The 24,416-nt window shown below is 42.9% G+C and overlaps 1 protein-coding gene across 3 annotated transcripts in view; it reads left to right on the forward strand.

Moving 5' to 3' along the window:
* The window catches only part of KCTD21 (potassium channel tetramerization domain containing 21), a 38,061-nt gene extending 16,430 nt beyond the window's left edge, over window positions 1–21,631 (forward strand). For 2 of the 3 annotated variants that reach the window (XM_027848007.1, XM_027848008.1), the window contains one exon: window positions 18,412–21,631. In XM_027848007.1, coding sequence (XP_027703808.1) covers window positions 18,440–19,222 — 783 coding nt within the window. In that variant the 5' untranslated portion in view covers window positions 18,412–18,439 and the 3' untranslated portion in view covers window positions 19,223–21,631. Of the gene's footprint in view, window positions 1–16,019; window positions 16,117–18,411 lie in introns of those variants that run through there. The other variant, XM_027848009.1, reaches the window with a different exon arrangement.
* Window positions 21,632–24,416: the final 2,785 nt, after the last annotated feature.

The raw sequence follows: 24,416 nt of genomic DNA on the forward strand, positions 1-24,416 counted from the left end.
TTTTATCTTATTTTATTTGTAAAGCACTTAGCACAATACCTGGCACGTAATAGCCACTATATAAATGCTTGCTGCTATCATTATTATTATTATTATTATTATTACATTTGTGAATCACTTAGGACAGTGTCTGGCACATAGTTTATAATGTGTACATGTTCAAATAAATGTTTGTTCTCTTCCTACCTTCATTTTACAAATGAAGAAATTAAGGCTTAGAGCACTTAAATGACTGTCCATGATTATTACATAGCTAGTAAGTGTCAGAGCAAGGTGAGATAAAAACCCAGGTCTCCCTGACTCTAAGTATGGTGCTAGATCTGCTTAACCAAGTAAGCCAGCTAAGAATGCACACAAAGGTTGGCATAATTTGTTCAGTCCTTATGGATTTCTCAGTAACTCTAGCTAAGTCTTATGTGCTTCAGCCCCTCCCCCCTTCCCGTCCCCACCTTTGGAGGAAGGGCTCTAATATCATCAGCCTTCCTGAGTCACACAACTTTTAAGTGGTTGAAGTAACCGGGAATGTCTACCCTCAATAAGAAACAATTTAAGAGAGACATAATGATTATTTAATTCACTTATCATGTATTATTTGGTATTAGAGCATTAAGATTACAGAGTTCAATGGGATCATGCCTTCCTCAATTTAAAGATGGGGACATTGAGGCCCCGAGGCAGGAAGTGACTTGCATGAGCATGGGTTGCAGGTAAGCAGCAGAGCTGGGAGTCTTCTGACTGCAAATCCAGCATTTTTTCTACTCCATCACTTTGTGTATGTCATGGTCCCCTCCTCGACCATCACTTCCACAAGTGCAGGAAATTTGTTCTTTATTTATACTTTACATTTTCCCCTAGTCTCTAGCAATGTTTGGCACACTATCGGTGCTCAGTAAGCATTTCTGGAATTTGCATTGTATTGAATTGGAGAAGAAAAGACAGTGGATGGGAGACATGATTGCTATCTTTAAGTATCTGAAAAGTTGTTATCTAGAAGGTAGATTTTGACTTGTTCTGGGGCAGAAGTTATGGGGAAATAGATTTCAGTTCAATAACAGGAAGACCTTTCTAACCATTTGTTGTTCAGTCATGTCTGACTCTTCATGACCCCATTTGGGGTTTTCTTGGCAAAGATGTTGGAGTGGTTTGCCATTTTCTTCTCCAGCTTATTTTATAGATGAGGAAACTGAGGTAAACAGGGTTAAATGACTTGCCCAGGGTCATATAGCTAGTAAGGGTCTGAGGCTAGATTTGAGCTCAGGTCTTCCAGACTCCAGAGTCAGCACTCTATCCACTGCACCACCTAGCTACTTCACTTCTAACAATTAGAACTGTCTAAAAGTAGAATGGATTGACTCAGGAAATAATGAGTTTTTGGTCACTGTTGGTGTTCATATGGGGGCCAGATGACCACTTGTTGGAGAGGCAACTAGGTGGTGCCATAGTGCACAGAGGGCTGCACTTGTAGTCAGGAAGACCTAAGTTCAAATCCAGCCTCAGATACTTAACTAGCTGTTGGTCTCAGTTTCCTTATCTGTAAAATGGGGGCAATAAGACCTATCTCCTAGGACTGTTGTGAGGATAAAATGAGACAATATTTGTAAAACACTTTGCACACTTTAAAGCACTATACAAATGCAAGTAATGATGATGACAATGATGATGGTGATGCTATAGAGATGGTTCCCATCCTTGTATTCGGTCATGGCCAACTCTTTGTAGACTTCATTGTCCATGGGGTTTTCCTGGCAAAGATACTGAAGTGGTTTGTCATTTACTTCTCCATTTTCAGGCAGGAGTTAATTGACCTGCCCAGGGTCACATAGCTAGTAAGTCTCTAAGGTCAAATTTGAATTCTGGTCTTTCTGACTCCAGGTCCTTATCCACTGTGCCACCTAGTCAAACCTCCCCGTCCCCACCCAATTTTGATATGTGTTGGGTTAAATGGCTTCTAAGATCATAAGTTCTAGAGGAGGAGGAGACCACCCCCATCCCCCTACACACACACACACACACACCCCCTACACACACCTGAGAAAACTAAAACTCAAAGAAAAGTTGCATGATCTGCTTAAGCTTATACAAGTAAGAAGTGTCAGAGATATGAACCAGTAGGCTATTAGGCCCATAAATTTAGAACTAGATGGGACCATTACATTTTAACATAAATTACATATTTTTAGGAAAAATAGCCATTTTCCAAAACAGAAAAAAAAATTAGTGAAAAGAATGGCATTGTTTTACAAATGCTTTGCAAATCTCTTTAATGTCTGGCCTAAAAGAAGACAGCTGAATTCTCAGATCTGCTTCTTTATTCAATCTGTTTTGATATGTCACTTTGGTTAAAGTATATGAAGAAAATCCGACCTCACACAGATAATGTAGTTGGAAAGGGGAAGAGTGTTTTAATAGGCAAACAATGTCTTAATATTATTATAAAAATAGTTTTGACATGAGGACCCCCTGAAAGGGTTGCAGCTACCCCTAGGGGTCCATAGACCACACTTTGAGAACAACTATCTTAGGTTGAAGGATTCCTGGTATAATAATAAATGACATGAATGACTTTGCATACATTACCTCATTTGAACTTCCTCATAACCAGCCTGTGAGGTCAGTAATAGAGGTATTGTCTCTGTCAAAGGCAGCTAGGTGATGCAGTGGATAGAGCATTGGACCTGGAATCAGGAAGACTTGAATTCAGACACTTACAAACTGTGTGACCTTAAACAAGTCACTTCACTACTGTCTGCCTCAGTTTTCTCCTCTGTAAAATGAGGATGATAGTAGCACCAACCTCAAAGGGTTATTGTGAGCATCAAATGAGATATATTTGTAGTAAAGGACTTAGAACAGTGTCTAGCATTTAGTTAGTGCTTAATAAATGCTTGTTTCCTTTCTTTCATTTTACAGGTGAGGAAAGTTAGATTCGGAAAAATTAAGGGCCTTGCCCACAGTTACACAGCTAGTAAGTAAAAGGCAGAATTTCAGGCCACATCTTACACTCTGACCACTATGCCTCACTTGTATAAAGGCAGGATTACAATAACATTGCTGCTTTATTCGTTTCTTTTTAATGAAATTAGATTACTTTTGTTTGAAGAAGTTCACAATATTCTGGACATAAATGATTAGACCTTGGGAGTGTATTAACCAATGATTTTTTTTTATTATTGTTGTTATTTGTTATTGTTGGCAAGTGGCTTATGTTCCTCATAGCCTGGGGAAGCTTAATGTAGAGCAGCATATAAAGGTTCGTCACCATCACCCTGCATCTGCTGTTAGCTTACCTCTGCCAAAAATGTAATGTGTGACCCACTGTCATTGTGGGCCTCAGTTTTCCTATCTGTAGACTGACAGAGTTGGATGAGATCGAGGCTTCTCAGCTCAGGGTGCAGGCACTGTTTTTTTTTTTTTTTTATTTTGATAACTCTATTTCAGAATAATTGATTTCCATGGTAATCTCGTGTGTCTTATTTGATGACGTTAAAAGCCATGCTCTGAAAAGAGTCCACAGACTTCACTAGACTGTGGGGGCATCACACACACACACACGCACAGACACACAATTTTGATATGTGTTGGGTTAAATGGCTTCTAAGATCATGAGTTCTAGAAGAGGAGGAGGAGACCACCCCAGTCCCCTTACACACACACACACACACACACACACACACACACACACACACACACTCACACCTCCACACACCTGAGAAAACCAAAACTCAAAGAAAGGTTGTGTGATCTGCTTAAGCTTATACAAGTAAGAAGTATCAGAGATGGGATTTGAACCTAGATTCTCTGACTATGTAGCTAACTTCCCCTCCCTCTCCTTCCCATTGTACCATAATGCCTCCTTCCCTTTTGACTTTGGGAGGCTATGAACCAGTAGGCTATTAGGCCCATAAATTTGGAGCTAGATGGGATCATTACATTTTAACATAAATTACATATTTTTATGAAAATAGCCATTTTCCAAAACAAAAAAAATTAGTGAAAAGAATGACATTGAAAAAAATTGGCATTTTTTTAATTTTGATAACTGTATTTCAGGATAATTGGTTTCCATGGTAATCTCGTGTGTCTCATTTGATGACGTTAAAAGCAATGCTCTAAAAAGAGTCCACAGGGTTCACTAGACTGCAGGGGCGTCACACACAGACACACACATACACACACACATATTAAGAGCCTCTGGCGAGATGATCTTTAAAAGTCCCCTCCAATTCTGACATTCTATATTCTGAGGTCTCTTCCAGCATTAACAGCCGCATCTTCTGTGTTCTAAGATCCCTTCCAGCTCTAACATTCTATGTTCTAGGGGCCTTTCTAGTTAATCAGTTAGTCAACAAACATTTATGTAGTGTGTACTATGTACCAGGCACTGTGTTGAGGGTGAGGGGTGGAAATAAGCATTTGTATGGCGTTAAGTGTCAGGCACTGTGCTGGGGATTAGTTGGGAGTGAGGGATGAAAATAAGCATTTATGTACTGCCTACTATGTGCCAGGCACTGTGCTAAGCTCATATGAGAATAAAAATACAAGTAAAAAGAAAGACAGTCCTTGTTCTCGTGGAGTTTACATTCCAACAGGAAAAGACAGCACATAAAAAGAAACTGAGAAGGAGCAGGGGTGGGGGAGGGTGGACAATATGATGGAGTAGTTCAAGTATTATAATTATGTATATGTGTGTGTATATATGTATACATGTGTGTGTATGTATATATAGGATACACACACACACATATGTATATATACATAATATAAAAATAACCAGATTATACTGGTGAGAAATGAAGAGATGACAGTCCTGGGTTCTTTATATTCTAAGGTCCCTCCTAGCTCTGACATTCTGTGTTCCATGGTCCCTTCCTGTTTTAACAGTCTATTTTCTAAGACTTCCTTCAAGTTCTGATAGTTCTATGTTCTAGGATGTCTTGTGATTCCTACATTCTATTAAATATTCCTTTCCAGTTCTAACATTTCCTTTTCATAGGACTATAGATTCAGAGCAGGAAAGTCCCTTAGAGGCCTTCTGATTTCACTCCCTTATTTTGCAGATGAGGACCTGAGGTCCAGAGAGGTGTTATATGACTTGCCCAAGGTCACATAGGTAGTAAGTTGTGGTTGTGATTTGTCCTTTGTTCTTGAAGAGGACCATGACATCAGGGAGGTGTTGTCATGACTTGCAAGTGAATTGGATTACAGTGAGGAAGGGCTGTGCAAAGGCACCAGCCTCACTTTCTCCTCCGGAGCCATCTGGGTCCAGTGGCCAGATATAAGATCGGGACGATTGGAGATGGCCCCAGTAGTAGGTGACAAACCCAAGATGGAAAACCATGCCTTATGGCTCCAAATCTGATACTCTTATCACTGCATTGCTTCTCTATTTTCTGTGTCCTAATATTTTATGTACCAAGTTACCTTGTAGCTCTTTCGTTCTATGTCCTAAGGTACATTCTATCCCTAACATTCTATGATTCTACAAATCTTTTTGGAAGCAACTTTACACGAGGCCTGGGTCTTCAATATCAGCCCCTATTCTTGGAAGCCGTATTATGTCCTAAATCATGAGGCCCTGGCCTTCCCTTCACCCCTACCATGATCATGTCTCCATTCCTAACGCTAAGGTTCTTAACCTTATCTCGGTTCCTCTTACCGCTCTAGGCCCTGAGTGCCCTTAGGAATTTCTCTCTTCTGCCTTCCATTTCTTTTATCCTTTTCTCTAATCCTGCCCCCAATCTCTCCCCCTTCTTGAGAGACTAAAGGAATTACTTCTTCCCTGTTCATCCTCAGACTATATGGGTATGTCACTTGTTCTCTCTTACCCTTCTCTCCCCTCTTCCCATTTGTACGGCTTCCCATTGTTATTCCCACCTACAAAAGCTTATAAGCTTGTAAGGAAAGGATCAAGGGATTTTATTCATTAATTCAACTCCTCCACTTTTGCTTCTCACACTCCCTTAAATCTTTAGCTCTTAGGTCCCTTTTGTCCTCGATGATGTCTCTTTGTACTTTCCTTTACCCCATAGATCAATTTTCCTCTTTAAAAAAAAAATAACCTATAAAACCTGAGAGCATTCGTTTTACTTTTTAGTCTTCTCTTGTTAATCCTGCTTATTCTCCTTTTCTTGTGCTTCTGTAGTTTGGGGTATTTGCAAGTCAATTCATCTGTTCAGCTGCTTTTTTACTTATTTATTTTTTGCAGAAACACCTCCAGTGTCTCTCTTTTGTTTAATATTTATTCTTTTTTGTTGATTACATGCTCAGTTTGGGGCAGCTAGGTGGCACATTGGATAGAATGCTGGATAGACAGCTGGGCCTGGAGTCAGAAAGTCTCATCTTGCTGAGTTCAAGTCTGACCTCAGATACTTACTAGCTGTGTGACCCTGGGCGAGTCACTTAACCCTGTTTGCCTCCGTTCCCTCATCTGTAAAATGAGATGGGGAAGGAAATGGCAAACTACTCTAGTATCTTTGCCAAGAAAATCCCAAATGGGGTCATGTAGAGTCAACACGACTGATATGACTGAACAACAACAAGGCTCAGTTTTGAAGGATCTGTTATTTGGGATGACATCTTGAGCTCTTTTGCATTTTGCAAGCATTTTGTGATCTTTCTAGAATGCAAAATAATCTCATGTCATTTGAATTACCTTTACTTCATATTTGAAGATATTTCTCCTGGTTGCTTAGAAAATTTGTTGTTTTTTACTGAAATCGTTCAATTTAACACTATGTCCCTTGACATTTGAAGAACAAAATTCTTTCTGGTGGTGATCTGTGAATCCTCTTGATTACTATGTGTATATTCAGAGATTCTGGACAATGTTCTTGCATTATTTTCTGCATTGTGGTATACGGGTTTTTTTATCTGTCATGTTCTTCAGAGACATTTCTAATCTTAAATTATATCTTGTGCCTTATCTTCAAAGTCAGTTGTTTTGGCTTGTAGAGTATCCATGTGTTCTTTTACCTTTGTTGCCCTTTGCTTCTCTTTTGCCAAATTTTTCTCCACTTCAGTATTTTTGTGTTTCAAATGTATTGTTCTCTCTCTCAAAGCTTCTACTTTTTTTAGATAGTTTTTCCATCATTTATTCATTTTTTTTCTGATCTGCTATTTGTGTTTTTTAATTCTTTTTTAGTTGTTTGTTTTTTGTTTTTTTGTGAGGCAATTGGGATTAAGTGACTTGCCCAGGGTCACACAGCTAGTAAGTGTCAGGTGTCCGAGGCTGGATTTGAACTCAGGTCCTCCTGATTCCAAGGCCGGAGCTCTATCCACTGAGCCACCTAGCTGCCCCTGTTTTGTTTTTTTTTTTTTAATTCTGAATTAGAAGTTCTGATTTCTGCCCTAAATTCAATTATATTTTCTTATTTTAAGAGGCTTATTGCTCTTTTGAACTGTTTTGAAATTTCTTGTTTTCTCATGATCTCTGGGGAGAGGATTCTCTCTTTTCTGTGGTAATACTGGTTCATTTTTCCAAAAAGCTATAATATTTGCTCAGTAAGCTTTGATTTCTTTTTGAGGTTTTACTTTCTCTTCCTTCTGTCTTTAAAATCCTCTGTTGGTTACCTGCTTATGGGCCGGGTTTTTATTCCCCATCACTCACCTTTGGAAATCCTCCTTACTCTTTAGCCCCTATTCCTTCTGTTACTACATAGACTCTTGAGACTGAGCTCCTACTGAGTGGTCTCAGCCTTTTCACACTGGGTGATACGACAGTCCTTTCCGTGGATGAGCTGGAGGAAAAGACTGGCCTCAGCTGGATTTCTGGTCCCCTTTTCGTCAGGCCACACCTTTTGTTCCCTTTAACCTGTAGCTCTGATCGTCATATGGCACATCTTTCATTCTGGGGGAGTTTTCATTTTTCCTTCCTTCTTCCCTTGGAGTGACTGGGCACAATCAGTGCCTGTCACCTATTTTGGGGTTGGAGGGTCAGGGACAATTTAGCAAGAATCGTTGCTGTGGAGGATCACTTTATCTAGACCCCTAATTATTAAGTGGTTCAGGCTTACTTGTGCTTACTGGTTAGAGCTAGGGGACTGAATGAGAGCTGTAAGTATTAAGCATTGCTCGTGTTGACCCCTGAGGTTTGTGTTGAGGTTCTGAGTGCTTATGGTATTTTGCGGTAATTACTCTATATTTGGCATATAATTCCTTTCTTTTGGGGCCTGGGGTTTGAAAGAAGTTTGAAGGAAACGACTCTTGACATCTTGCTGGTGGCATCCTCCTCTGTCATCTTGTCAATTGTATGATGCCTAGAGTCATTGAGAGCCTCTAAATGTGCCAAGGCAAGGACATGCCCAAACCTTCACAGGATAAGCAGGAAGCCCCTGAATCCCATTCTCTTCAGCCAACTGAAGTCCAGATTCATGGATAATAGTAATAATAATAATAAATAACCACGTTTCTATAGGACTTTAAAGTCTAGAAAATGCTTCCCTCTCAACACCCTCCAGGATTGGCAGGGTAGTCTTATCAAGGCTATTTGTCAGATGAGACAGGATGTGGAGGGGTAAAAGAGCTAGCAGGCTTAGTGCCAGAGCGAGAACCTAAGCCCAGGTCTTTGGCTCCAGGGTCCTTCAGCAGCCAGCATGCTCACCCAAGAGTCTCGTGCACACATGCTGCACAGGAAGCTGAAAACCGTGCCAAGAAGGGATGCCACCACCTGCTCTCTCGCATCCCCTTCTGAATTTCTGCCCAGAAGGGAACAGCTGGGATGCTGATGCTGTTAACACCAAGGGCTTAGGCGGGAGGAGAGGGGATTAGCAGCACACTGCCCTAAGGAGGCTCCCTCAATCCCAGACATCCCACAGATGAAATGGAAACAGAGATGCTTTAGGAACAGGTGCACGGGGTTGGTGCTAGCTCTTATTCCACCAATCACAGAGCTCCTGTGCCTCTACTTGTCTGCCCAGTTACAAGAGGGGCTTCTTGGACACAGGAATTTCAACTCTGGCTTAGGTTGCAAGGGGACTGATTTAAGCTGAACGTAAGGAAGCAGTGCTGATCGGTCACAGCTGCCCTGAGATAGAGTGGGAAGAAATGAGCTCCCTGTCACCAGAAGGATTCAAGCAGAGGCCACCGGTGGAATAGACAGGGTTCTCTCGCTGGGTAGAAGGTTGGAGTAGACCATAAGAAGGAGCCCTAGAGGTCATCCAGGTCAGCCCTTGTCTAACCAAGAAATCCTTTTACAACATCCCAGCCAGCTCTGCCTGAAGTACCCAGTGACTGGGAACTCACTACCTCCTAAGGTAGCCCCTTTTACTTGTGAACAGTTGTGACTCACAGAAGTTGCTTTCCTCATCAAGGCTCAGGGTACTCTCCTGCACCTCCCACCTCTTATTCCCAGGTCTTCTTTAGGATCTACCTCTTTTACTTCTGATTCTGGGACCCAGGTCTTCCTGCTTCACATCCGGGCCACTTTGCCTATCTTGAAAATCCCTGTGCCTTCCCTCTGTTAATTATTTCCCCTTTTATCCTGCATATAGCTTGCATTGTATGTATGCATTTGCATATTGTCTCTCCCATTAGATTATAAGGTCCTTGAGGACAGGGACTGTCGTTTGCCTCTTTTCTGTATTCCCAGAATTTAGCACAGTGCATGGCACATAGTAGGTGTTTAGTAAATGTTTACTGATTGATCCCAGCCACCTGAATGGGCCAGAGATCCTATCAATCATCCAATCCAGTCCCTTTTAGAAAGGAAGGGAAGGAGCCTTTATTGAGTACCTACTATGTGCCAGGCACTGTGCTAATCACTTTGCAAACATTATCTCATTTGATCCTCACAACAACAGTTGGAGGTAGGTGTTAGTATTATACCCATTTTACAGATGAGGAAACTGAGGCAGGCAGAAGTTAAGTGACATTCCCAGGATCACACAGCTGGTCTGTATCTAAGGCTGGATTTGAATTCAGGTCTTCTGACTCCAGGCCCAGCACTCTGTCCAGTATCTAGGGTTGTCAGACACTTCTTGATTGCTGATACCAGTGGAGTACAAGCCAATAAGACAGGCAGACAGAAAGAAACAGAGATTGTTAGAGCTGAAAAGGACCATAGACCATCTACTGTAGTCTCCCATTTTACAGAGGGAGAAACTGAGGACCAAAGTAGGGAAGGGCCCTAGAGCATAGTTCTTCGCTTACAGAGCAGATTCAAACCCAGATCCTCTAACTGAAATCCCATACCTTTTTTCCTACACCCCATTGTGGTAGGCTAGGCCAGACTCAGGCTGGTGCCCTGGTAGTATAGATTTGGAGGCTAAATGAAATGAGACACTCATAGATGATTTAACACAGTTAACAAAGAGAGGTTTACTTAGCCGTAGCAGTAGAGACACCATGTTGATTCTGCTGAAGACAGTTTGTTGGTGCCAATCATACTGTCGATCCACAATCAGAAACCTCAGAGAAGGAAAGATGGAGCTCCTTCTGGCCCTTTGTAGTCAGGCACTGAGGGAATAAGAGCCAGTTCTCCTGGTCAGTCAGGTCTTAAGGACAAGAAGGAGCCTCAGCTGCATAAAGAAAGGCCTTAGGAAAAGCTAGCCCAGCCTACAAGGCAGGGTCCTAGGCATTATTTCTCCTGTCACATACACTAAGGTAGAATGAGAGGGAATCTTCTCCCCAACACTTTTAAACCTAGCATTGTTGTTTGTCCTTCCTTCTTGAAGAGGACCATTGACCTCAGGAGGGTGATGTCTTGACTTGCAAGTGAATTGGATTTAAGTGAGGCAGGCTGTGCAAAGTCATCAGCCTCCCTCCCTCCTAAATACAAGATCCAGGAAGCTCAAAGTCTCCTGCCTCCCAGAACAGATGGCTGAACCAGGTCATGCTTTTTAAAAGCTTTTTTTAACACATGAATTATTAAGATACATTTGTGTACTGAGTCCAGTGGGGAAGAAGTGAGAGTCAGGAGACTTCAACTCTGGTCTTGGCTCCAGGACTGACTTTCTAGATGACCTTGGATGGGTCACTTAACCTGTTAGTTTAACTCTGTGAAAAATGGCAATAGAACTTGACCCATAATTTTATCATAGAAGGAGAAGAATTGGAGACATAATCTGGTGTGATGGAAAGAGTGGTAGATTGGGTTGGGAAATCTGGATTAGATAAAGGCAGAACTGGAAGGCTTACTACAGTTGTAGATGACCCCAAACCCTGGAAAGGATTACTAAGATGCTAGATGACAGAATCCAAAAGGATCTTAACAGGATAGAAGGATGAGCCTAATCTAAGCAGTTCTAATTTTATAAGGATAAATATAAGATCATATCTGGATTCAAAAAGACAATTGCACAAGGGCAGAATGCAGGAGTTAACAATTAAACGACAGTTTCTGTGGAAGAGATCTGGGGGTTTCAGTGGACCACAAACTCAACAGGGGTCAATAGTGTATTGTGGCACCCAAAAAAGCTAATATGACATTCAGATGCCTAAAGGAGCTCATGTGGAGCTAGTCTGAATCAGCCTGAACCAGCAAGCACCAATTGTTAAATTTTCAGTGTGAGCATTTTAAACTTGGAAATCAGCAAATATAATGATTTAGGGTTTGATTTATTATTTGTTGGGTTCTAGACTTAAGAAAGTGATGGAGAAAATGTTAATAATGCAGATTAAATTTTAAGTGTTTTGTATGTATATTGGTATTTTTGAGAGCTGATTGCGAAACAATCTACCAGCACACCCATGGTCCCCTTGTACCATACCCTGGTTGTACAATATTTGGTGTGCTGTGTTCAGTTCTTGGCCTCACATTTTAGGAAGGGCATGAACAAGTTCTGGTTTGTTCTGGTGAGGGAACAGGAAATCATGACACATACAGATCATTTAAAGGAAGGGAGAACACTGATCTTGGAGAAGAGCAGCCTCAAGAGGGCCATGCTAAATGTCTTCATATATTTGGAGGGTTGTCATGGAGAAAAGGGATTAGATTTATTGTGCCTGGGCCCAGACAGAAGAACTAGGAGCATCACAGGTGCATGTGCGTATACCTGCACATATACTTACATTTGTGTGTATATATACACACATATGTATGTTATTATATAGGTCTATATGCACGTATACACATGTGTACATATATGTATATGCATATTGTATTGCATTGTTATACATGTATATAAATGCACGTTGTACAAAACATGTATATTTTATGTGCACTGTGTGCATATGTACATTGTGTGTATGTGTGCACACAATACATTTGTGTGTATGCACATATTTACAATACATATATAGGTGCTATGTGTATTTCATATATGTGCATGTATATATATATATACACGTACACATTTGTGTGTTGTGTGTGTATATACATTTGTGTGTACACACATGTTTCCTCAACAAGGAAGGGAAAAGCAGCTGCCTCTGAATTTCCTTCTAAAGTTTTATCATTTGAATGAAGCCTCAGCCATTTTTTTTGCTTGGCTCTTTCCCATTCCTGGTGCCAAAGGACGTGGTTAGGCTGATGGAGTCATGGCATGACTGGCCTCCTTAAAATGAGGCAGACTAGGAGCACAGCCAGGCCAACAGGGCCGCCTGCTGGGGTGTCATCTGCCAGGGGAGGGGGCATTTGGACAGACCCGACCAGCGTGGCCCCCACAGGGGCCACGTGGGGCTTTGGGAAGAGCAGTAGGCGCGGAGTTAGTCCCTCTGTTACCTCCTCTTTGAAGCACGGGGGCAGGACTCAGGCCCTCTCTGTAGACTTCATCGTTTCAGTTCTGCATGATCTTGTGTCCCTTGAGAGGCGAGGTGGCCCTGGTACGAGGAAGACAGAGAGCTAGGCCCAAATCCTGCCTATGGCACATACAAACTGTGGAACTGGCCACGTCTGTGAACCTCTTAGTCTTCTAGGAAACGCCAAAGTCATAAGGCTTAGAGAAGGGGCCAACCGGCATAAGAAGAAGGGGTTTCTCCATCCTGGAGTTCCCTAGGTTAGTGAAATCACAGGTCTGGCCCCCGTCCCTCTCCCTTAGAAGAGCACTGGAAAGAGTCAGGAAACCTGGCTCCCACAGCTGGCTCAGCCAGTAACTTGATGTGTGACCTTAAGCAAATAATTTCCTCCCTCTAGGCCTCGTTTCTTCAGCCAGCCCCTAGGTTCTGTGTTCTCAGCTGCCTTCCAGCCTCGTCATTCTGGGCCTGCGTCCTGAGGCCCCTTCCTGCTCCACAATTAGGACCTAGAGCAGGAAGAGGGTTGGAGAGTGTATCTCCATTTATCAATAGAACTCCTTCTGCCGCGTCCTGTGCCACGGGGTGATGGGCAATAGAGTCAAATGGGCCTGAGCTCCAGTATTGGCCAGCCTTGTGACCTTGGGCAAGCCACTTAACCCCTTTCAGCCTCAGTTTCCCCATTTGTAAAATGGCAATAATAATGCCTATACTCCCTACATTCATTTGAGCCTCAAGGCAACCCTGTGAAACAGGTACTACAGGTACGATTATCCCCATAAGTAGGGACCAGATTGTAGAGGGCCTTGAATGCCAGGCTAAGGGGCATGGACTTCTAGTAGCAATGAGGATTAATTGAAGATATGTGAGAAGGGGTGTGACATGGTCTCCTCTAAGAAAGCAAGAACCATTGCTAAGACTTGGCAGTTAACATCTTTTCATTTCTCTATAACTCCTTCCCATGAGTTTCACTGCTGCGCGAAGGATATTGGTCTTGGAGTCACAAGATCTGGATTCTAGTCCTGATTCCAACACCCACTGTGTCATCCTGAGTAAATCACTTCCACTCACTGATTTTCAGTTTGCATTTGTAGGAGTTGGAGTCTTACCTGGTTCCACTACTTACTTATGAGTCATTTGATCTTTTTTTTTTTTTAAGGCAGTTGGGGTTAAGTGACTTGCCCAGGATCACACAGCTACTAAGTGTCTGAGGCTACATTTGAACTCAGGTCCTCCAGACTCCAGGGCCAGTGCTCTATCCACTGTGCCACCTAGCTACCCCAAGTTATTTGATCTTAAGCAAGTCATTTAAATGCTCCGAGTTTCAGGTTTCCTATTACCTCCAAAATCACATAGAAAATCCTGTTTGGCATTTTATGACCTTCACAGCCCTGTCCATTCCTGCTTTTCCAGTCTTATAATTTACTCCCTTTTTCTGTATGCTCCAGTGCACTGGCCTACTCATTCTTTACCCATGAGTCTCCATCTCCAGATTCCATGTCTTTGCATTGCACTGATCACCTCTGGCTGCCTCCTGGCTGCCCTGGCTTCCTTCAAAACAGCTCAAAACCCACGTACTGCAGGACCTTTCCTGGTCCATTACACCCCATCCTCCCTCCAAAATTTTTGGTGCCATCCTTCTCTGGAATGACCTTCCGTATACTCTGTCTGCATCTTATCTGTACATAATGAGGATGTGAGCTCTTGAAGCCTCTTTCTTTGCATCTCTAGGTCTTAGAACAGTTCTTGTTCTGTAAAGATGTTGTTGTTCAGTCATTTCAGTCATATTCCGACTCTTCGTGACTCTTTTTGGGGTTTTCTTGGCAGAGATAGTGGAGTGGTTTGTCATTTCCTTCTCCAGCTCATTTAACGGATGAGGAAACTGAGGCAAACAGGGTTAAGTGACTTACCCAGGGTCACACAGCTAGTAAATGTCTGAGGCTGGATTTGAACTCGGGAGGATGAGTCTCAATGATTTCAAGCCCAGTGCTCTGTCTACCACACCCCCTAGCTGCCCTCCTGACACCTAGTAAATGCTCCTGAGTCCTCCAAGATTATCTCTAATTTATCTGTCTTCTTTGTACATAGTTGTTTGAGTGTTGTCACCCCCGGCAGACTGTGAGTTGAGAGAACTCACAGAGCAAGGGAGATATTTTTTCTTGTAGCACAGTGCCTGGCACATAGTAGGTGCTTGACCAGTGTTTGTTGACTGACTGACTATAAGGAGTGCATTGGACTTGATTTCTAAAGACCCTTCCAGGTCTATAGTTCCATGATCTGAAGTCACTTAACCTCCGGGGGTCTTCAGTTTCTTTCCAGATAACATAGAAGGTGATGTTCAGTGGAAAGGGAGCCTCAGGAATTCAGATCAGAATTCGAATCCTTGCCCCAGTGGTTTTTAGCTGGGTGACTGTGTGCACGTTGTGTAAAATGGGGATGATAAGACCTACCTGACAGGGCTCACATACACAGTGGGGTTACAGTGAGGAAAAAAGCATGTTGTAAACCTTAAAACACTAGAGAAATGTGAGGGGTTATTATGACCTACCTCCCAGTGTGGTGGAATGAGCAGAATGCTGAACTTGAGTTCAGGATCCCACCTTCAGCATTTATTAGCTATGTGACCTTGGGGGGTAAACACTTAATTGCTCTGACCTTCAGTTTCTTCATCTATAAAATGGGAATAAGAACATCTGAAGCACCCACCTCACAGGGTTGTTATAAGACTCAGATGAAATCATATATGTAAGCCTTAAAGCGTTATACAGGGTGTCCAAGCTATTCAGAGTTTAGGCTTTAAATTAAAGCTTAAAACTTCACTAAGATTTTTGAGACACTGTATGCTTATCATTATTATTAAGACAGTGCTTCGTCAACCATAAAGCACTAGAGAGATAGGAATTGTTATTGTTTAAACTCTCTTAAAGCATTTGTATTCTCTGTGCATTTCAATTAAATTTCCATAAATGAGAGGCACCATTAAAAAGATTTGTGGGGGCAGTCCCTGCCCTCAGGGGTAATACCATATAAGCAGGAAGACCCAGTCCAACCAGTTTAACCCAACAAGAGCTCTGCTCAAAACTGTAGAAAAGAGGCCTTGACTGTCTGAAGTTGAATTACTCTCCCTGGTGTCTCTGCCAGGTTCCCCTCTGAAAACCCTGAAGCAGAAGGTTAGAGGGGTAGCCCCAGTACCTTGGACACCCACGCTGTCATGCCAGAGCTCGACTGAGCAGACAAATCCAGCTGGCTTTGGGAGTGAAGGCAGGCCGGTTCCAGTCTAGCCAGAGTCACAGGCCCTGGGAGGGCCGCCATTCCCCCCCCCCCCCCCCGATTGCCAGCTCCCCAGTGAAGATTTCAGCAGTCTTCTTGGAGCTGAGCACAAGGGAGACCTCCTTCTCACTGGTGTGAATTAACCTCACTGCAGAGCTAACAAGGGAAGGACAATCAGCAGTAAGTACTTGGGTGCTGTGGTTAAGCCCTAGTTCTAACACTTAAAAGCCATATGGTCGCAGGAAAGTAATTTCACTCTCTGTGCCTCAGTTTCCTCTTTCTCCTTAGCTGACATTTTCTGAGGATTCACTTTGGTTCCTGCCTGACCCTCTTGGAGGTCAACGTGCTGGGCACATAGAAACTCAGTAAACAAAAATAGTAATTATCATTATTGTTAGTAAAAATAATTCCTATTTTTTGTAGCACTTTTAGTCTTATAAAATACTTTTTTCACAGGAACCTTTTGAAGTAGGCATTGTAGATATTTTTCTCCCATTTCACAGATGAGGAAATTAAATTTCTGGAATGAAATTAATTGCCCTGAGTCATAGCTAGTCGCAAAGCTGGACTTCTGAAGTGGTGAGTTCACCGTCACTGTCGTAGGGTCATTGATTTAGAACCAGAAGGGACCTCATCTAGTCCAACTCTCAGTTTAGAGATGAGGAACCTAGGATTTAGGAGTTCAGATAGAAGCTGGTTCACTACCTATAAAGAACACTGCAGGCGGTATTTGCGCTAGGTCGGAGGGTGGTAAGCTAGATGATCCCTTGTGGCCTTTTTAGTGTGAAGATTTTTATCTTGTCAACTGACTGATGATTGTGTCTACAATTCTCTGAGCCTAGGATTTTAGGATTCCTTGGTGATTGATAGACGGAATGATCTCTGTGTGATCAGATGGCCAGTGCACAGCTGACTTGATTTCATCTCCATCTTAGCCACCATCCTTTGTAAGCTCTAGGAGCGAGGAGGGGGCGGTGGATGGAAAGCAGCATGGGAAAGCTGGGGGAGCCTACAGCAAAGGCTCCTTTGCAAAATGTTATTAGGGAACCAGAGGTAGAAATAATGCCCAATTCCCAAGACTAAATATTAGGACATAGTTTGTTAGAAAACAAAACATACACGCAGTGGATAGAACACTGGCCCTGGAGTCAGGAGGAGCTGAGTTCAAATCTGGCCTCCACATAACACTAACTAGCTGTGTGATTCTGGGCAAGTCACTTAACCCCACTTGCCTAAACAAAAAAAACAAAAAAAAAAGAAATAGAAAAAGAAAAAGAAAAAAGAAAACAAAACGTAAAAGGTCAGAGCTAAAAGACACCGGAGAGGTCATCTAGACCAACCCCTTGGAAGGGCCTCCTGAGGGCCCTTCTAGCTCTGATATTCCATATTCTGTGTTCCAACATCCTGTATGTGTCTTAATGTTCTGGATTCAGTGTTCCAGCATTCTTTGTTCTCATGGCTTTCCTAGTTCTAATACTTTGAAGGTCCCTTTGAATTCTACCTTTATAATTTTAAGGCCCCTGCTAGTTCTAACGTTTGAAGATTCTATGGAAAAAGGCAGACTCTCAGAAGAAATGCAAGTGAAATTTAGTAGACAGCCCCCCATTGTACTGTAAGGTCCAGAGAGCACAGTGAGTGCTAAACTTTGCATCTGCCTAATCAGGGAGAGAGGGGATAAGCATTTATTTAGTGCCTACTGTGTGCCAGGCACTGTGCTTATCACTGTACAAATATTATCTCAATTGATCCTCATGACAACCCTGAGAGGTGAGTACTATCATTACCCCTGATTTATAGTTGAGGAAACTGAGATAGACAGAAGTGAAGGGATTTACCCAGGGTCACACAGCTAGTAAGTGTCTGAGGTTATATTTGAACTCGGGTCCTCCTGACTCCAGGGCTGGTGCTCTATCCACTGTGCCACCTAGCCACAGCTTCCACTGATCAAAGATTTTTTTTTTTAATTTGAAGTGAATTCCAAAGAAGAAGGCCCCTTGGAATTGAAAGTATCCCACAATAGATTTGGGGGAACTGGTTGTTGTTTCAAACTGGACTAATTAAATAACAATAGCAGTTTTGTTCAGAGAGAAGTGGAATTCTGGAATTTTCATCATCAAATCCGATTCGCCCATCTGAAGTAGTATTCACATAGTCTTCTGGATTTAAAATTAAAACAAAAAGAGTTCAAAGTTCTGATTCTCTAGGGAAAAAAAAAAGAAAACAAAGATGAGGGGCAGCTAAGTGGTGCAGTGGATAGAGCACTGGCCCTGCAGTCAGGAGGACCTGAGTTCAAAACCAGCCTCAGACACATAACACTAACTAGCTGTGTGACTCTGGGCAAGTCTCTTAACTCCAATTACCTCGACCAAAAAAAAGAAAGAAAAAAGAAAATGATTCTCTAGAGATGACTATGCGTTGTGTACATAATGAGCCAATTTATTATTGCTTATGGATTCACTGATGTTTCCCCTCTAGGTTTTTCTCAACATCCTAGCCTCTCACCATGTCCGACCCCATCACTCTGAACGTTGGAGGAAAGCTCTATACTACCTCCCTGTCAACTCTGACCAGTTTTCCTAACTCCATGCTGGGAGCCATGTTCAGTGGGAAGATGCCCACCAAGAAAGACAGCCAAGGCAACTGCTTCATTGACCGCGACGGCAAAGTCTTCCGCTACATCCTGAACTTCTTGAGGACTTCCCACCTGGACCTCCCCGAGGATTTCCAAGAGATGGGGCTCCTCCGGAGAGAAGCAGATTTCTATCAAGTGCAGCCTTTGATTGAAGCCCTTCAGGAAAAGGAGGTGGAGATGTCCAAGGCGGAGAAGAACGCCATGCTTAATATCACCCTGAACAAGCACGTGCAGAACATCCACTTCACCGTCCGGGAGGCACCGCAGATCTACAGCTTGTCCTCTTCCGACATGGAGGTCTTCAATGCCAACATATTCAGCACATCAAGCCTTTTCCTGAAGCTCTTAGGCTCCAAACTATTCTACTGCTTCAACGGCAACCTGTCTTCCATCTCCAGCTACTTGCAAGACCCCAACCACCTCACTTTGGATTGGGTGGCCAGCGTGGATGGCTTGCCCGAGGAAGAATACACCAAACAGAATTTAAAGAGACTGTGGGTGGGGCCGGCCAACAAGCAGATCAACAGCTTCCAAGTGTTTGTGGAGGAGGTATTGAAAATTGCACTCAGCGATGGCTTCTGTGTGGATTCTTCCCACCCGCATCTCTCTGATTTTATGAATAATAAGATTATTCGATTAATAAGATACAGGTAGAAAGGTCCAGCTTCCAGCACATACGCAGTCTACAAGATAACACAAGGTCAGCAGAGTGTTTCTCTTAAAGCACCAGCTAAGAGACACTCACCAGCAGTGTGATACAGAATCATATACTAATATGTATTAATCACTAGGCAGGAGTTGATTTTCCCCCATAATGTAGCTATCTGTATGCCCCTTCAGAATATATGTGTTCTCTAGTCAGAGGGAGCATTCTTCTCCAGGTTTGTCAGGGTACTGCTAATGTATTACCAGGGATGGAGGGTCTCCTGATATTCTTCAAAGGAGACAACTGATGGTCCTTATGGCTGGGGAAAAGGAGCATCAAACTCTTCCCATGGGTTGCCTTCCCACCTCAACCATTGGCCAGGACCTCAGTTAACTCATCTGCGCTAAGGGATAATGCCATGTTGGGGGTGGGGTGGGGGTGAAAGAGAAGTGTGAAGCTTGTAAAATCTATTCACTGCTCTAGGATCCTGGGTTTCAAGCCAAGCTTGTCTCATCCATAGCAAGTGAATTTCTGCAGCCCCGTAGTTATTTACATAGAAGGCCAAACATGTTTGGCTTCATTGGAGCTGTGTTGTATTCACGGAAATTTTCTTTTCTGCTTCAGCAATAATCTCCAGGGAAGGGGGAGGAGATGGGAAGAGATTGCAGAGGCAAGTTAGAGCAGAAAATAAGCCATAAGAAAGACTCGAGTTTTGTTCTAAGCTTGGTTACAGCTTAGAACAAGGACTTTAGTCACAGACCTTAAGACTATTGATTGAGAGTGCCTGGACCTTTGGGGAGAAGAGATGCTCGGTTATCACGATGTTGTTACCAGATTTCACGATCTTGGTTCCCAGTGAAAAGGGGAATTTAACAGACAGACTAGCACTTTATCTATACATCTAAATAAGTGTAATCCCTTCATAGCAATCATCTAGGGAACTACATGTTTCTGCCAACCATATAGCCTTTGCTCAAGGCTTTTTCTGGGCTCCTCTTTCAGAATGTCCTTAATCAAGCAGAAGTTGGAACAGGGAGTGGAAATCACAGGGGATGGGGTGGAAATTTCAGTCTGGGATGAGGAAGACCTTCTTAACAATTGGAGCTTTGTGGAAATATGTGTTGTCTTAGTATGAAGGGAATTCTCTGTCGCTGAAGTGATGACAGAGTTCTTAGAAACACAGAATCTCAAAGTCAGCAAGGACATCAGAAGCCCATCTAGCCCAAATCACATTTGAATAAGAACCTCCACTACTCCATGCCCAAAGGGTGGTCATCCAGCCTTTGCTTCAACATCTCCAGTGATGGGCAAACCACTGTATTCCAAGGCAGCCCATTCCAATTCAGTACAACTCTTAATGATTAGGAAATTTTTTCCTCACACTGAGCCTGAATTAGTTCCATTTTAATTTGCACACATTGGTCCTAATACTGGGACCAAGCAGCAGAACAAATCTAATCCTTCTTTCATATGATGACCCATCAAAGACTTGAAGATGGCTAACATATCCCCCCACTAAGTCTTCTCTAGAGTAAATGTCCCCAGCCCCTCTAACCAATGCTTGTGTGGCATGATCTCCATTGACTTCCTCTTTGCTATCCTTGGATGTGTTCTAGTTGCCACTGCTCCCCCTAAAAATGGCACTGAATAAAATATTCCATTTGGGATCTGACATGCCATAGGACAGTAGGACTATCATTTCCCTCACCGGACATTCCATTTCTTTGTGCTCATAGGGCCCTGGAAATAGGGCCATGTTCCTTCTCTCCTTATCTCACCAATGCTATTAGCTGACAGAACTGGTGATCCGTATCAGGTTGTCAATGTTCTTCCTCAAACGTGGTACCCAGAACTAAACACATACTCTGGAAGATGCCTGACCAGGGCAGAATACTGCAGGACTTACCACCTTTCTGCTTCTGGAAACTATGCTTCTGTGAACACATCGTGAGATCATGTTTATTGGGTGTACCATTCTTTTACATATTGGAAAGTCAGTCCTGCTGTTTCATAGTCACACCTAGGACACATATTGTTTGGGTCAGGTACAGGTCAAGAAGGCCAGGGGCGAGGGCACCCTCCTGGCTCTGCAGAATCCAGCCGGTGGTGAACGGTACACACCACCATGCTGCACCCCATGAGATGCCACTGGGCCAGCAGCCTTAGGACCCCCACTGGTCCTCCTATTTTTGTTAAGGCTCACTCAGCTGAGCTGCAAAAACTCAAACTTGGATCATTCCTCTCCATGACAACAAAGCACGGGAATCCGAGATGCTTAATTTGCTACTGGCTAGTGCTGGGCAAGCTAATGGTTCCATGGGCCCCTGGAGAAACCTATATAGCTACATTCTCTGTGGGGCCCTGGGCAAGTATAGCTTTCTTTATGCAATAAATTGTATGGCTTTAATGCAGCACAATTCTTGAGTCTCTGTGGAATTTGTTCTCATGTTTGAGAGCCTGTTTTGTTGGTGAACTCTGGGATGAAGCCAAAACCTGGCTTCGGGTACCACCAAACATTGCATCTGGGCACCTAGTTCTGTGACCCTGGGCAAAGCACTTTGTCTCTCTAAGCCTCAGTTTCCTCATCTGTAAGAGCCAGGTAGGTGGTACAGTGGGTAAGAGCACTAGACTAGAAGTCAGGGAGATCTTAGTTCAAATCCTGCCTCAGGCACTTAGCTAGCTATGTGACCATGAGGAAGTAAGTCATAGCCTCTTAAAGCCTGGATCCTCATCTGAAAATTGGGGATAATACTAGCACCTAGCTCCCAAAGTGGTTATGGGGGTAAAATGAGATATTATTTATAAAACACTTTACAAACCTTAACATACCATGCAAATGCTGGTTATTATTATCATTATCATTATTATTATTATTACCATTATCAAAATGGGGGAAATAATATCTATCTCCCTCCCAGCCCAGGGTTGTTGTCCAGAAAGCTTTAAATCTTAAAGGCGATAGAAATATGAGATTATCAGGTACCTTGGTATAATAGAAAGAGCCCCACTGGGCCTAGAATCAAGAGACTTGGGTTCAGTCCCTAATTCTGACACTAGCTGTGTGACCCTGGGCAAGTCACAGCTTTTCTTAGCCTTAGGTTGGTAATCTGTAAAATGGGGATAAGACCTGCACTAACTACCTCACAGGATTGTGAGAAGGAAAGTGTTTTGTAAACCTTAATGTGCTATGATTTGCTCAAAGTCATTCCACTGATTGACTGACCCAGTAATAAGCAAACCCACAACTCTTTCCTCCTAATCCAGTCCCTTTCTACAATACCTGCGCAAAGGATTCTGTTTCCAGAGCCATGGATTCTAGCCTGTAGCTCTGCCACTGATGGGTCATTTGACATTGGGAAAGCCAGCTTGTCTCTCTGGACCTAGCCAGTGTTATTTCTACTTGTACCCACTCCTTTACTTAATTACCTTTATTTCCCCTTCTTCCTTCTTCCCCTATGTGACACAGTCTTTTTGCCCTTAACAGACAGATGTCTCCCTCTTTATTGAGAAGACTGAGGCCATCCCTCATAAATTCCCTCGAAACTGCTAGGCCTCTATGTCTTCTCTCATCTTCTTCCTTCCAGAAGATGAGATAGTCCTCCTCATTGCCAAGGATAACATTGAATCAGACTTAGCACTGGAAGGGACCGTAGAGGTCGAATCCAGCCTTCTCATTGTACAGATGATGACAAAAACTTATGTCCAGTGAGGTTAAATGACTTGCCCGAGGTGGAGCAAGTAGGAAATGTCAGGCTTAGGATCACTCGACTATTCGTAATCTAAATCCATCTCTCTTTCCACCCCACCGTGCTATTTTTGTACCCTTCATTCTCCCCCGACACACACGTACACTCCACATAACACATCTTTGATCTCTTCCTCTTCATTGATTTTTATTTACAAACATTCTCAGACCTCCTCATCCTTAAAAAAAAAAAAGACTAATTAAAAACCACTTTCCTTTGACTCTGCTACCCTCTCCGGTTCTCATGTTATCTCTTTCCTCCCCTTCACTGCAAACTTCCAGAAAGAATTATCTAGACTCTTCTATCTAAATATTTTCTCTTTCTCATCATGTACTCACTCTTCAACACCCCAGCAATCTGGCTTTCTGTTCCCACTATCCCTACAGAAACTGAGCTCTAAAAAAAAATCAACAACAATCTGCTAATTCACACACTCCGATGGTCTTTTCTCATACCCAGTCCTTGACTTTTCAGCAACATTTGCCACTGGTAACCACTCCCTTCTTCCTGGATATTCTCTCTGACACTGGTGACAGTTACATTTCTCTCTCCTAGTGCTCTTTTTACATGCGAATTAGTTAAAAACAAAGCAAAGCCTTTTTTTAAAGCGCTCACTACATGCCAGACTCTGCTAAGTGGGGGATGGAAAAGGGGATGCATTCCAGGGTGAGGAGGTCACTGGGGAAGTAGGCAATTCTAGGGCAAGGAGGCCCCATATGCTGAAGGAAGAGGTTCAGAATTAGAAGGCATGGTTCTGAAGTCCAGAAAGTTAGGGACAAGGCCAAAAGGAGAAAGAAGGCAGGGCAGCCTGGAACCTGTGAAATGATCCAGAAGAATATCGAGAAAGACTGGTCAGATGAGTAGGAGGAGAACCAGGAGAGAACAGTGTCAAGAAAACCTAGAGAGAAGAAAGTATCCAAAAGGAGAAGGTGATCAACGGTGTCAAATGCTGCCGAAAGTCATAAAGGATGAAGACTGAGAAAAGTCCGTTAGATTTGGCTATTAAGACATTTGGAGACTTTGGTCTCCACTTTGGAGAGAGCAGTTTCAGTTGAATGATGAGGTTAGAAACCAGATGGCAGATGCTTTAGAAAAGAATGAGTAGAGGCCCTAAGTGTAGACAGTTTTCTTAAGGAGTTTAGCCACTAAGATATAGAGATGGAGATGGAGAGATAAAGAACGTTAGCTAGTAGGGATGGTTAGATCAAGCAAAGTTGGGAGGTTTTGTTTGTTTTTTTAAGGATGAGGCAGTAGGTAAGGAGAAATTAAAGATAGGAGTGTGGAGGTGATCTGCTGGAGAAGGTGGAAAGGGGTGGGGTCAAAGGTGTATGTAGAGGAATTAGCTTTGGTAAAGAGAAGAGTCACTTCTTCATGGAAGACCAGAGTGAAGGAAATAGTGAGAGAAGAGGTCAGAATGATATGAAAGAGGAAAAGAAGAAAAGAGAGAGCTCATGGT

Source organism: Vombatus ursinus, unplaced genomic scaffold (assembly GCF_900497805.2).
Source record: "Vombatus ursinus unplaced genomic scaffold, bare-nosed wombat genome assembly UNPS02005659.1, whole genome shotgun sequence".
NCBI lineage: Eukaryota > Metazoa > Chordata > Mammalia > Diprotodontia > Vombatidae > Vombatus > Vombatus ursinus.